The sequence below is a fragment of the Tinamus guttatus genome, unplaced genomic scaffold (genome assembly GCF_059628265.1).
Source record: "Tinamus guttatus ecotype Peru unplaced genomic scaffold, ASM5962826v1 Tinamus_guttatus_pri_ptg000149l, whole genome shotgun sequence".
In the NCBI taxonomy this organism is placed as follows: Eukaryota; Metazoa; Chordata; class Aves; order Tinamiformes; family Tinamidae; genus Tinamus; species Tinamus guttatus.
In genome coordinates, this window is record NW_028288683.1 from 960,833 (window position 1) to 976,467 (window position 15,635).

The 15,635-nt window shown below is 37.0% G+C and overlaps 1 protein-coding gene across 1 annotated transcript in view; it reads left to right on the plus strand.

Annotated features, from left to right (window-relative positions):
• EDIL3 (EGF like and discoidin domains 3) overlaps positions 1–15,635 on the plus strand; it is a 224,305-nt gene that overhangs the window by 150,027 nt on the left and 58,643 nt on the right. Inside the window, exon 6 of the mRNA XM_088522101.1 lies at positions 4,050–4,231. Coding sequence (XP_088378227.1) covers positions 4,050–4,231 — 182 coding nt within the window. The remainder of the gene's footprint in view (positions 1–4,049; positions 4,232–15,635) is intronic.

Sequence of the window (15,635 nt, forward strand, 5' to 3'; positions counted from 1 at the left end):
CAGTATACACGCTATTCACACTTAAAATGTTTACCCAGTGCTTTCAAGGACATTTTTCTCTGTTCTGATTTAGATCTGAACTTATTTGTGTAAACCAGAGTAAGCTTTTTTTTTTTCTTTTTAGTTGTCATCTTCTATTTTCTTTTACATAAATATTTTTGTTCTACTGGAGGCATTTACTGTTGGAATAGCCAAGAGTCCCCTTAAGCTTGGTCTAGGAGTGAAATCTAGAATACTGTTTGCTTTGTGGTAAAAGCTGATACGTTGTGTTTCAGATATCATTATGTTTGGGAATTGTAAAGAAAACTTTGAAGGCAGCTTTATCATATGTCATTTTCAACTCTATTAGTGGGGGTTCATATGAAAAATAAAATCTTTGAAATTAAAAATGCATCTTTTAACAGTTTAGGTACTGGTGTTGACTTTTGCCATCCTTTGGAGAAACCATTCAGAGATATGTAGCTTATTAGTTCATCTTTGCCTTTGTCTCATTTTTGTGGACAGTGAAGTGGGTGTACTGAGCATTGGTTTATGTAAGAGTAAGAGGAGCATCATTAGTGCGTCATTTGTTTTGTATCAGTCGTCAGTGTAGGATTAAAAAAAATACAGCTTGAAATAGTATTTTGCTATTTAATGACATAAGTAACAGCTGTAAGTGACATAAATTTTCCTCTAGAATCTATAACATGAACCTATGCTATTTTTTGTTTACTTTCTTGCACCAGTTTGCCTGTCATATTCCAGTATGTTAGCAATAACTGATGAAAATGATTGCCTGTTGATGACTGACATTCATCAGGCTGAATGGCATAAGGTCACTGTAGTGATAGTGTTACTGTCTTGGAGACTTCAGCTTCCTGGCTTGTCATAATTTTTGTTAAATGAACTGTGGATTTAATAAAAATAGAGATACAACTGTAGTAAAATATAATACAACTTGTACCTATCTTGAAAAAATACACACCACTTTTTTTTAAAAAAAAAGTATTTAACAGATTTTTTGCTATTTAATGGATAAAGAATCTCCAAATGCAGCATCCTATTTTCTCCATTGTTAGTAGTTAATGGCATATCCTAGCCTATAAGAACTAAAAGGAATAATTGCTACTTTAACCTGCAGAAAAGCATTTTTATCTCCCAAATTGGAGATCTTGTGCAGCAGCTAGTGTGGCAACAGAGCCTGTTGACAGAGAAACGTGTTTGATTGATAGAACCAAAGGTAGGTAATTCAACTGCAAGTTTTCAGGCAAAGTAAATGCCTTGGAAATTTAGAGAGTGATAAACCCATTCTAGCTTTTGTAAGGATTGCATTTCCCTCAATGCAATCTATGGAAGAATCTACTTGGAAAAAGTTGAAGAAGGCATGAGTAAGTAAATTCCATTTGCAATGCTGTATTTACATTTCCCCCCAAATTTTCAACAATCTCCTTTCAATTGATGGAAGAAAATAAAATGAACAATTTTCTTTTAGAATAATGTCTTGTTAAAATAAAGAAAAAAGAGATGGATAAAATGGTCAGTTCTAATAATGGAAGGAGCTTACTTTTAAATTTTTAGCAAAATCTTTGCTGAAGTCCCAACTGTTCAATATCCTCCTAGCTCTGTAAGGTAGCAAATGTTCTGATCATTTAGGAAATATACTTAGCATTATTAAAAGTTTTAGAAAAAAAAGGTTTTAGAAAGATCTCAAAATACTGTTTGACTCTGCTATAAAATGGTAGATTAAATTCAATGCTATCAAACTCAAGGTAACACTAATCAAGAAAACAACCTTAATTGTGCATGCACATTTATCTTAGGTATGTCTTAGGAAGAGAGAGCCTTGGGAGGATTTCTTCAAGGCCCAGCTTCCAGGTTTATGCCCAAGAAATTGCTTAACTGGTCAGTACTACTGTGTTCAGAAGACCAAGATTACATTATAAATTCTGTGGGTTAGACCAGCAAGCACAATACTTAATCCAAATATCTCATGAGATTGATCTGCCTTTCAGACCACTGAGTAAAGATAGTCCTCCAAAGTCAGATCTTAATAGTGCATACATCATATATATTATGTTGTAAATGTACTGTTTAGAAATAGCTATTTAGGCTCACATTTCCTGTACATCTCGTTTGGTTTTGCTTAGAATTAAAATCAAAGTAGAAAGTATTGCTAATGGGTTGTTTTTAATTCTTATAAGTGGTAAATTTTGGATTTAACTCAAATTGACAAGTGGCAACTTGACAAGGCTAGAACTTCAATTAAATAAGAAGCTTGTACAATGAAGTACTTATTCCCCAAAGGCAGAAATTTGCTTTGGATTTTAGGACTAATCCTTCTAAAGATAAGGAAGGCAAATACTTCTGGCTATATATGGTCAGAACTGACAGAGCACAGCAAGTGTTGTAGTTGGCAAAATCAAACTGCCTTTTATTTTGAAAGGAAAATTCACATCCCATGTAAGAAGTTCACATGTATTTCAAATATGGTTGTAACACATGTTGAGCATGAAAATAACCATGGCTGCAAATCAAAACTATGGACTATGCACCTTAGACTCTAATAAGCAAAAACCTACACATCCGTTTCTCTTCATCTGCCAAAACTCTGGTGTTTTTAGGGCATTGAGAGTCTTACCATAAAACATAAAAATGGGAAATTTTAGAAAATACACATTTTCTTTGAAAATGCAGAATTTTCCCATCATCTTGAAGTATGTATGGCTTTCAATGTTTTAAGTAACACTTGATAACACTGTGAAAAATAACACTTTTCAAACAAATGTGGGTTGGGCTTTTTTGTTTGTTTTTTGGGGAGGGGCTGTGCAGCTTCTGTCAAAATGAGCACATTGCACTGGTCACATTTTTCTTCTCTGTACTTTTTACCTAATGAAGAACTGAGTTATTGTGACTTTATGACTGTGTAGTGTTAAGGGTTTCATAGCAAAACCATTTCAGAGGTTATTCTTTGGTAGTGCTAAAGGTGAAAGCACTGCCAAACTTATGAGCAAACCTTAAAAGGAAGCAAATGTCTGCTCCATTCTGTTGTGTCTGAAATTGCTGAATTGCTGTAGACTAAAAAATAGAAGATCTTCTGAACAACTGGGCAGATCAACTGCTCCAGTAAGTCCTGCAATAAGCTTCTCTTTATATCCTCCATCTGAATTGATTACAGAAATCAGGCAAGTCATATTACTTGAAAGTGATTGAGGGGGGTTTAATAACAGGTAGCCCCCCAATCATTTGTATATCATGAATTTTCAAAATTTTCCCTATTTGGATTGCTCACAATAGTTGTATTCTGTACTCTGAGTAGCTTTGAAAATCAATATATGCAAAAAATATCTTGACTTTACCAAAGGTTACATCTAACTATTTCAGATGAAAAGTTAGTGACCAACAATTCACAAAATTGTAATAATTGAATATTATTTTTAAGTATATACTTTGTGCTTCACTGATTACATCTGTAAGACCTTTATATTTAATATAACGAAACAACATCATGGTTGCCATTTCTTATTTCTAAAGATGAATGCAGTAAATTTCTTATTTCTATAGATGAATGCAGTAACCTGCATTGGCTAAGGAGCTAATCATTATGGCACAAGCAGCAGTATGGAAACTGTACAGTGGATGCACAATCTGAAATTTACTTTCAGCAACTACTTCAATATTTGAATATGAGAATTATTTTCTTAATATTTGTATCCTTAAAACTCAAGCTTTCAACTCTCCAGAGAGAACAGACTAAAGGAAGTTACAAGCTTAATCTATTTCATTGTTTTTGTAATGAGACTAGTTATTTACAGACAATATTTTGTACTATTCACTCATTTCTACAAGTTAAAAAATACTATTCAGGTGCTTTACATTTCTTCCAATAACATAGAATCATTGAATCATAGAATGCTTAAGGTTGGAAGGGACCTCTAGAGGTCATCTAGTCCAACATCCCTCTTTGGTACGTAATCTTTTGGGTCTATTTATATGCTGTTGATAGGTAATTCACTAGTGATTTAGAAGAATTGGTAATTTCAGTTCATTTCTTTTCTTCTTTTAATTCACAGGATGCTCTGGCCCTCTAGGAATAGAAGGAGGAATTGTGTCAAACCAACAAATCACTGCGTCATCCACTCATCGAGCTCTTTTCGGACTCCAGAAATGGTATCCATACTATGCTCGACTTAATAAGAAGGGTCTTGTAAATGCTTGGACTGCTGCAGAAAATGACAGATGGCCATGGATTCAGGTAACAGATGGAGCTGGGGAGGAAAAAAAATCTCCTTGATTCAGTTGTCACTTAAAAAACTGATGAAGACAAGTGGCAAACCAAAGCTAGATTTTTGTTCACTTCTATGTGTGGCCTGACTAAAGTGGCCTGTTTGGTTGCAAAACAGTAATAATTTCCACTTTACAGATACATAGATGTCTCTGAGAAATGTATATATATGTTCCATTGTAACTCTAGGAATCTCTCTGTTGCAGAAACTGACTTAGAGTCTTTTCAAGGAAGCTTTTTTTCACAGGTGCTACATTGCTCATTAGGTCCTTAGTAGCATTTAGCAGCAGTATATTTTGTTGGTTGTGCTTTGACACACTCCTGCAGCCTTCTTTGAGGCAAACTTAAGTCCGCTTTGATATGTTTTTTGGTTTTTTTCTGTTTCCATATCATGGCCTATGGAAAGATTTTGTCTTTTCTGCTTAGCAGCTCAGGGCACAGATGCACTCTAAGCAGTGTGTGCATCACTCTGGAAGTAACAGTAACTGTTTTATTTAAGGCTGAAGTAGTTGTTATTTCAGCCAAAATTTGTGAGGCAAAAAATACTTTTTTTTTTATTCCTGCTCAAAGGCTTTTATCTCCAGATTCAAATGGTAGTGTCCCCTTTGTGTACTGGATTTCTTCAAGCCTAGCAAATGTCTTCAGAAAAAGTCATGAAACAATGGACTATGAAGTCCTGTGGGTGTACTTTAATGAAGATAATTATCAGCTAGTAATTTCTACAGCTCTTTTGCCTCAGGCTGTCTTATTTCTATGATGTGTGGATTGGACTAAGGTGTTAGTTAACGCAGGATAACACATTCATGGGAAAAATTGCCTACTAATCAATATAGTCAATATGTGTGCTAATCAATATGGCCAATATGTGAAAAGGATGCTTCCCCCACGTGAACTCAGCACAGCAATAGCAAAAGCCAGTACCGAGGGGCCACTGCTCCTTCAGGCTATGGCAATGGCCTGATCTCCTTCTCTCATAAGCCCATCTCTGACCACAGAAGATGGCCTTACTTGAAGGGGAGCTGCCACACACAGCAGCAATTCTGCACATCCTACTTCTAGTGCAGCTCCAGCTGCACTACTGGGCCCAGTAACTACCCTGTTTCCTTTGCTCACTTAGACAAAATTGGTGTCTAGTCTACTGGCACTGAGTAAGTTGAACTACAAGGCCTTTATGCTCACTAGTTGCATCAGACACACTCTTCTTGCTGTTGTCCTTGTGTAAATAGCATAATTTCTATTCACATTTCAGTCGTCTTACTGACTATCAGATGTGATTTTTCTGAACAGTTCCCAAATGCAGTGGAAAAATGTGTACAGGATTGCCTGTTCATTTTTCTTCTTTAGAAATCAGGCACAAAGCACTACTTGATAAAGTTTTCTAAGGCTACTGTGGTGAGAATATTGGCTTTTGTCAGTTTTGAAAAATGTAGCCTGTGTTACTGTTTGTTATTCACTTTGGAGTAAACACACAAAGACCTTCAGTGTATCTTAAGTCAATTTTCTTCTGTGAAGATCAGGAAGGTTAGGAAGTTTATAAAATGCATACATTGAAAAAGACCCGAAATGAAAATGTTAAGGGACTTGAGCAGAATTATTTTCTCTGGAACAGAAGGCTAATTTAACTTTAAAGGATAATAAAAAGCATTAGTGTTATGGCAGCTTTTTGGGATGTTTTAGAACATGGGTTTTATTAAATAATTCGGAGGAAAAAAACAGAAGTGTTTACCATTGACCCCCAAGACATATCTTCATTGGAAGATGAACTGGAGGTGGTCTGTTACGGGTTAATTACTTCCTTGCAAAGGCACATCTCAGTCACCAAAGTAGCTATCAGATGGCTGTGCATACTTTTACCCACACTACAGTTATACTTGCCTTGGACTTTGCTCCACTATTTCTTAAACATTTGTGGAACATTACAACAAGTCAGCGTATTCTGATTCTGTGTTAGGTTTCTGACTAGCTTCCATTTGGTCTGGTGAAAGAAATGTTCCTTCTAACATTCTGCCTTTAATTTTACTTTCTTTATCTCTTAACGACCTTCTTCCGGAATAGAGATGCTTACTCTGCAGTAAGCAGTTGGCTTTTTTGTGGAAATAAAGGCTGTTGACAAGGTACAGGGTAGTCTGAGGGTTATACAGTTAGGTGACTTCGATCACTTCTGATAGGAAGAGTTTTCATATGGGGCCTCTCTATGCTGGTTTGATGAAGCAACTGGACCAGAAGATAGCTTCTGAAAAATCTGTAAATGTTTGACAGAGATTAAGTGGAAAGTTGCAAAACCAGAACCTCCATTTTATGAACTGTGAATTAACATTTAGTGCAGTGAACCCAAAAGAGTAGCCTGTTATTCCACTGTAGTTTCTAATGCTAGATAAATTCTAAAGAAAGCTGTTCTATTAAGAGGCAAAGTTCCCTGAAGTATAATTATGTACATGCCTGTAGCTATTTTTGCCTTGTTCCATCATTATCAATTTTCTTTGTCATTTAATTTCTTTATTTATATGCAGCTTAGCAAATGAAAGGTTTGAGTGCATTCCTTATAACTCACTTGTAATGAGTGCAGGTTTTTCTCTAATCTTTCAGGTGTCTGACACACATGAACTAATTAGTATGCAATTTCATTTTCCTGCATTCTCCCAATGAACTGAAAATTGAAATTGCCATTTTAAATTTATTCTCACAGCATGTAATTAGTAATGGCACTACAATGCTTGTAATTGGCTTATGATTTAAAGGGTCAGTGACCATGTTTTTGAAAGCAAATTAAACTCAGACTAAGTCGTGTCTCCCTTTTAAAGTTCTGCTGACCTGTATTTCTCCTCTTAAGTTTGCACTGTGTTAAAATACCTATGTCTACTGTTTATTACTTTACTAGTGACACTAACTGTTTTTTCCCATTGTATTTGAAAACATTAAAAACATACTTCTGTAATTTTATGAATTGCTATTGAGATATGCCAAAATGGTCACTGTGTCTGCACCAGTGATACCATTTTCTGTCAGAGCTCTCTTTTAAGAGGGCACTAATTCCCTTTATCCTTTTAACTTTTGTTTGCATAATTTTAAAACTTTTTTTTTAACCTGTTATTCCTGTCTCTATTTCATGTCTATTCCTTCTTTGTCCCAAAGCACACAGTTTTCATAGTTCATGTTTTCTGAAGGAAGTGTGGATCAGAATAGGCATGGCCGTGGGTAGGCTTGTTGTTCTCTGTGCACTGTATGCAAAGCCTTTTAGATATTTCAAGGGAATGGATCCAGTCCTAAATTATGGTTCTGACTTTCTCTTATACTGATATTCAATCATTTTTCTCTCCCTTTCCTGTCACTTCTTCTCTAAGTCATTCTTCTTTCCATTTACTAGTGCTCCTCTCTGCAGTCCTCTACCTTCCATAGGTAATAGAATAATGGAGTTATAATATTTTAAGAATAACCATTTATTTCCACAAACTAGCTAACAGGAGCTTCTAAATCACAGAACCACAGAATAGTTAAGGTTGGAAGGGACCTCTAGAGATCATCTAGTCCAACCCTCCTGCTCCATCAGGGATGCCTAGAGCACAGGGTGGCATCCAGGAGGGTTTTGAAGATCTCCAGAGAAGGAAACTCCACAATCTCTCTGGGCAGCTTGTTCCAGGGCTCTGCCCCCCACCGCAGGAAATAAGTTCTTCCTCACATGGAGGTGGAACTTCCTGTATTTCGACTTACACCCATTACCCCTTGTCCTATCACTGCCACCGAGAAGAGTTTGGCCCCATCCTTAGTATATTCTCTTTACACTCTCCTTAGAAGCTCAATGTCCTTCTTGTACTGGGAAGGCCAGAACTGCACACAATACCCCAAGTGCAGCCTCACCAGAGCTGAGTAGAGGGGGAGGATCACCTCCCTCAACTTGCTGGCAACGCTCCTCCTGATGCAGGCCAGGATCCCATTGGCCTTCTTGGCCACAAGGGCACATTACTGACTCATGGTTAACTTGTCGTCAACTCCCAAATCGCTCTCTGCAGAGCTGCTTTCCAGCAGGTCAATCCCTAATCTGTCCTGGTGCCTGGGGTTATTCCTCCCCAGGTGCAGGACCCTGCACTTGTCCATACTGAACCTCATGAGGTTCCTCTCTGCCCAACTCTCCATCCTGAGTCCCTCAGGACATCCCTTGGGAGTGTCGGCCACTCCTCCCAGTTTAGTGTCATCTGCAAACTTGCTGAGGGGGCACCCTGTGCCCTCGTCCAAGTCATTGATGAACAAGCTGAAGAGTGCCAGGCCCAGTACTGATTCTTGCAGGGCACCACTGGCCACAGGCCTCCAACCAAACTTGGCCCCATTTATCACCACCCTCTGAGCTCTGCCATTCAGGCAGTCCTCAATCCACCTCACTGTCCACTCATCAAGTCCATACTTCCAGAGCTTTGCTATGAGGATGTTCTGGGAGACTGTGTTGAAAGCCTTGCTGAAGTCAAGGTATACAACGTCCATGGTTCTCCCATCATCCATCCAGCCAGTCACCCCTATCAGGCTTTCAGGTTCGTCAGACACAACATTCTCTTAGTGAATCCATGCTGACCACTCTTGATCACCTTCTTTTCCTTAGCATACCTAGAGATGGTCTCTAGGATGAGCTGCACCATCACTTTTCCAGGGACGAAGGTGAGGCTGACCGGCCTGTAGATTCATACCTGTGCTTTGCATTCTCAGCTCAATTTTCCTCTCGTCATGGCCAATTTTCCCCTATCTTCTGTAGAATATTTTTCTTTTTTATACCATTGCAGTTATTATTATTCCTGTTACCCACAAAGCCCTCAGCCATGGTAGAGATGCCAAACTGGAATGTCATAAAGAGTAATGTAAAACAAGACTGAATATAACTAAGGCTGCGTGGCAGCACTAAAGTGATCAGTCACATCTTAACTGATGTAGTAGTAACTTGGGCAGAATCTTTGGCATGTGAAGGAACCATAGGAGGGGTGGGAGAAGGCAAGCAGATGAATTTTGTTCCAGAAGAAGCAAGTCAGTATCTTCAGACTTCTGGCATGTGGATGGCCTTTTTGTTCTAAGTAACATATACTAGCCCAGTAGTTTCTCGGACCATAGAACAAGGTTCCTATAACTTAATTTGCCGGAGAACAGTAAGACATACACCATCTGTGCCTGAGAGGCTGGAGTGGAGAAGTAGCTCACAAAAGAGCTTCAGTAGCTCCTGCCACTGCACTGCAGGACAGGCTGGGCTGGGTTAAGTGCAAAAAATGTATCAGGAAGGCCTAAGAATGTCATACTTGGAAACCCCTGCTTTTCTCTCAGCCGTCTGTTCACTTTAAGTGTCCCTTCACCCACATAATCCAGTCCTGTCACAGGAATATTTAGCATATGAGGCTTGAATTTCCTGCAAGACCCATATGCTCCATAGCCTCAGGCTGACGATTCCTAGTGCCTGTAAGTCAGAATAGCCCCTTGTCTAAATTGAAAGATGGATTGCAAATTAGGGGGAGACAATTGGAGAGGGAGAGATTATATGCTGGTCTAAGCAGGAGGTGAGAAGGTGGTTAAAAGCCTACAAGAGTAGAAAGTAAAGGGTATCATATTTAAGCCTAGACAGTTTAAAATCGGGGTGTACTTTGAAGTAGGAAATAGAATAGGAAATAGATATTTAAAAGCATTATGTAGCAAAGATGGGCACAGATTGGGACAGATGATTTTTTGAATCAGGAGGGGACTGGGTAAACTTTGATCAAGGCGGAGATTAAGAGTAAATTTAATGTCCTGGTCATGGATTTGGCTGTTTGGTTAGGGAAGGAATCTAAGGTATGAGTGTCTGCAGGCTGCTATGTAATTACTGCTTTTGCACTGTGAACTAATATTTATGAGAAAAAAAAAATCCCTTAATTTTTGCTGATTTTGTGAATCTGACTGTGAAGCATATTTCTGTGGGGATTATGCATGATAATGACAATAACTGAGTGACTATAAGAGACTACCATTTTTATTTTTCTCTTTTTCAAGTGTTTGGGGTCATTTGGGTATGAAAATTGCTTTTACAAGGTCCGTACTAATCCACAGTCATCATAAGCAGATTTGGGAGTACTTGAAATATAGAGAATGAACTGAATTTCCTGCTACTTTTTGAGAACATTTGAATTACTGGACACTATTGTACTTAAATATGAGTAATTAAATAGAAAAATAAGAAAAAAAAAGCCTAGATATCCGTTATTACAATGGCATGAACTGTGTCTCCAGAGACACCAGTATGGTTACTGATTTACTAATAAATAAAATATGCAAATATTCCATTTTATTACTGTGAAAAGGAAGAGGATTCACTAACAAAACAGCTGGGGTTCTTAGTTTCATGGCAAAATCAAAATGGCAAACTCAGTTCAGGTTGAATAATTTGAAAGGCTCTCCTCTTCCTCCTATAGGTTTTATAGTAAGCAAATATATATATATATACACACACACATATAAATATATAGTTTGTGGTTAGATTGATTTTTTTTTTCTCTTCAAATAATTAATTCCTTTCTATCCCTTTTTCATTTTTATATTTTTCTTCTTGTTTGGGTCAATTTAGAACTTTGGCTCAATTTAGAACTTTGTCAGCTAAGTCCAGTTAGAGCTGCAATAAATGTTGTTCTCATAAAGCTTGTTCACATAGCAGGAATCAGATACTTAGGCAGCTACCCTGTAGTGCATAGGACTCCCTTGAAATGCATAGGAATGTTCAGTGCCTCAGGGGGTGGACACAGAGTCAGCAAGGTGCAGTGAAGATGCCAAAGTTGATCCAGAGAAAACAGTATTAGAATCTTCCTTGAGTATTGTCCATACACAAATATCACTGAAAATATGTATCTGAGTGTAGTAGTAGTAGGAGTGTAGTGTAGTATTGGCATGTTACTCGTTGTGATATATAAGACAACTTAAAAATCACCAGGGTAAGAGAAAATTATGCAGCACAGTGTTTAGGGTACTTGTTTGAGAGAATTAATTTTAATTTCTGCTCCAGAAACTGTGCCAGTGTTTTACTTAGTGATTAGCAAGAATGCTTTTATACTATATTTTTTATTTTTTTTATTCCAAATATTTTGGAATATTGTTTTATTATGTGCAGTGTATTTTATTATTTGTAATGTTACTCATTTTTTTACATCTGTGTCTCCCACACCCCTTGCAGTGTGCATCAGCCCACTCCTGGCTCCCGACCCCACTTCTTTTGGTCTTGCAGTGCCTAATATGAACATAATTGATTGTGTGGATAATCAGTCTTTCAAAACCTACTCCTTGCTACTGGGACGTATGAAAAAGTGTGCTTTATTATAAAGAATTTCTAATTTCCATCGTTCTATCTCTAGGCAGCAAAGAATTGTTTTTCTTTTTTTTTCAAAAAGAAAAGAGAAAAGAAAAGAAAAAAGAAAAGAAAAGAAAAGAAAAGAAAAGAAAAGAAAAGAAAAGAAAAGAAAAGAAAAGAAAAGAAAAGAAAAGAAAAGAAAAGCGAGGCATATAGGAAAAAAATAGCAAATTCAACATAAAGAACTTACAGAGGGCAGGCATGCACCGTGTAATAAGTATTTGTTAATAAAATGATAAAATCATAAAATCCAAAATACTTGCAGAAGATTCATTCAAACATCTGTTAGTAAGATCTCTGAGCAAACTGCCATCTGTCAAACCATTCATTTTGTCAAAGTTCATTTCCTCATTCATGAGTATTGTAGTATCCGTTTCCAAAAATACCTGTCATCATAGATTAAGTATTTAATATTACTTAATATACCTGTCAAAAGTGGACAAGTGAATCTTATGAAATACAGTCTCAGAGTCATGATGTAAAGTGAATCATAGAGGGAGACTTAGCTTGGAAGCTAAGTGTTAACAAAGTCTGTTAAAGCTCTTCAATTTTTGTGGATATGGACAATATGGGCAATTAGGAGTTAGTACCAAAAGCCCTTGGAAGGTGAGAATAAGATATTGTTGAATTCTGTCAAAACCCTTCCATGTAGGACCTTTGACCAGCAGCAGTTAGATCTTCATGTGATCAATGTCTGTCAAAGCGTCACTGGCTTCAGTGAGCCAGAAGCTAATGTCAATCAGCTGCAGTTCTCCATTGCTGTCCATAGTATGCTGCTTTCAATCTCAAAATGTAATTTTAAGTACCGAAAGTAGACTAGAAAACAAAAGGGCTGTAATCATCCAGACATTCCCTTGTGTCCCATTCCTCTGTATCTGTTTGATACCACCTTATATTTCCCAGTTTCATTCTTCATACTCACAGTCAGCCACGCAGAAAGGTATTCAAACAACTTTTGATTGAGGTTGCACCTACACAAAAGCAGTCAGTTTAACATTGGGATTCCTGTGGCAACAGAAGCTTCATTTTCCATTTATGAACAATATATGTAACGTATTCTGTTAGCCCGCATACCAGCTTTCAGTAATAACTCTGTATAATCTGGCTGAATCCTTGAAATACAAGTATTTTAAATGAATTGTTTTAATGCAGTGCTAACTACTCTGCCTGCATAGCTCCCTACCTTTACCATAGTAAAAGTAATTAAAACCGCAAATAGCGGCACTCTGAAATAAGCAACTGTGTGCCTCTCTTGCACCAGTAACAGGTTTCTTTTAGAGACACTCCTATATGGTGGCTCACGGATTTTAATGGAACAATGAATGTGTGGGCATAATGGTCTTACTGTGGGAGAGCATGGGGTCTAAATAACTAAGATGATGTTATGCTAGTGTTACAGGCACACAAGTTATGTTTTATTTCTTAAATGCTCACTTTAAAAATCAGTAAACCAAACAATCCTTGTGGTTAGGTTTCTGCTAACTTTGAATTTTGGAAAAGAACTGTTTCAAGTTACCTCATGGCAAGTAAGATCCCGGATATGTAACTTAATAATAAAATAAATTACATACAAATATAGTAACAATTTTTGCATTGTACAGAGTTGTGTATATGCATTTATATATGTATAGATTAATCCAGAATAGTGCATAGGTTGTGAATTTGTATGGGTGTAAATAGGTCACAGAAGTACAGCATGATGGACATTCCCTTTAGTAAGGTAGAAGTATAGGTAGAGTCTTGATACAGCTGTAGTTGTGGAGAAGTGCACAGCTCAGTATTGCTCTGGTATTTCAGAGGTGGTGGAGAGAAAGTACTGGTGGAGAGGAACTCCCTGTAGTAACATACATATGGTCGTCACTTCAAAGGCCATTTCTGCACACCCTCATATACTGGGAAATCCGTCCTGTGGACTGAAAATATGAGTGTGTTTTACTTTTGCAGTGTTATAATCTTGATATGCTGTGTATGGTTAAGATAGAGGCATCTTTCAAAGCTGAGGCCTTTGCTGAAACTCTACAGATTTTGAGTTTTTTTTTTCTTCTACTAAATTGAATGACATTTTACATTTTTTACCATATCCATTGTCTCTCAGCCTTTGTGGAAAGTCTCCACAGATTTAATAGAAAGTGTTTCTTCAGGAAAACAGCAGATCTCATTAAAATTATTGGAAATTCTTTGTGTTTTCCTGATTATCAATACTTTTGAATGGAACTTTTTATATTATGCAAGACCCTGAAAGTTCTCAACTCTCATTCTTCCAAAGTGTTTTGAAGAAAATAATTTCCAAGTATTTTCTTGGTCCCAAGATCTGAAGTGTAATTACCTTTTTTTTTTCCTCTCTCAGAAGACAAGTTTTTCAGTCATCTGCCCCTTCCACTACACTTACGTCTAAAACCTTAGTCTCTGTCCTATGATAAACAATTTTACAACAAACAGATTACTCTAAAGGATAACACGGTGCAAGTAATACTGATATTACTTGCTCCTATTTCCCCATTGGTGCTTCTCCCACAATTCTGTCATGAGGTGAACAGACAGGATAACATTTGGTCTAATTATATTCTAATATTGCGAGATAGGGAAGAAATTGCGACAAGAACTACAGTGTGCTTTGGGTTTTGAATGAACAGACAGTTTAAAAGATTCTGCACTAAATAGATGAGAAACATGAGGTACTTGCTAGATACAGGGGAATAGCAAAAAAGAGTGGTAAATGGATAAGTATGATAAGCAGCAGAAAGCCACCTGGGTCTGAATAGTGGGTTTATTGCAACAGAAAATTTCAAAAAAATTATATGATGCTTACAATTATCTTGACCAAGTAAGAAAAATAGTAAAGATGTGTATTTTACTTGTCTTGTGAAATTTGAAACATAGCATTGCTTAAAAACTAAAAGCCATATTCCATTGTTGGCTGAGTAAGTGTAACAGAAGCGTGATAGTAAGAGAAATGGTAGGCAAGCCTTTTCTTGTGAAGATAATGTGCATCTGGAAAAGACACCCTGATACGGAGTTCAAAAGTCTCATTTCCTGTGTGTTACCTGCTATTTCAGTTTGTGCTTTCGCTGCTAACTTTCCATAGATAGGTTCAATTATAGATTTAGTTTTAATATTCAACCTTTTCTCCCCTACCACATTTCCTTCTAATTCGGTATTTCTTAGCCTGGCAAACTATATCAGAGCTGGGGAAAACCTCCTGAAGTCAGAATGGGAATTCTTGTCCTTAGTGGGCTTCAGGTCACATCTTATTTATTATCATAACCTTACTGGAGTGCAACTACCAAAATGACGTAAAGACAAGTGGAGAGAATGTGATAGGAATAATAATATTAATAAAATACTTTAGTGATTCTTCGTTAAAGTTAAATGGCAGGTAGTTAATAACCATTTAGTCAATACTTTGCAAATGAGATGAAATTTTACTGGGCTACAGAACTCTGAACAACTGAGACTGATTATGAACCTCTTTTTGACATGACAGTTGAAACATGTCAGTAGTTGAATAATTCATCTCATCCAGTTAATGACATGCATAACAACCACCCTTGGGACTAAAATAATGACTTAATAATAAGAAGAAACAGACCAAGCAAGTTTTCAGTCTGTCTAATTATGTAAGCTCTCTGAGACATAAAGTGAAAGTTTTCAACAAAAGTCAGATAAGTGAGTGCTTTTTGTTATGCTACTCTGTGTTAATATTACAGTTTTGTCTAAACTATCCCTGTGCTTTTGTTTTCCATATAAATCCGTATAGGGGGCTTTAACATAGATACTGATCTTTTCACAGAGGACAAATGAAATTACTGGGGAGATTTGTGATCCAGCATACCTAACTTCAAGTATAGAAATGGTCCTATCAAAGATAACAAAAATGGTGGGATGCATCCAGCTAGACAAGGACTTCTAGATGATTGGCAGGGAAAAGCCATAACAGAGTGTAGAAAAGAATTGAGAGTTGTTTGTTGTTAATCTTAAGGTATGATAGCCAAGTGAACCACTAGAAATGGCAATGGCAGGAGCATGAATTTGGAA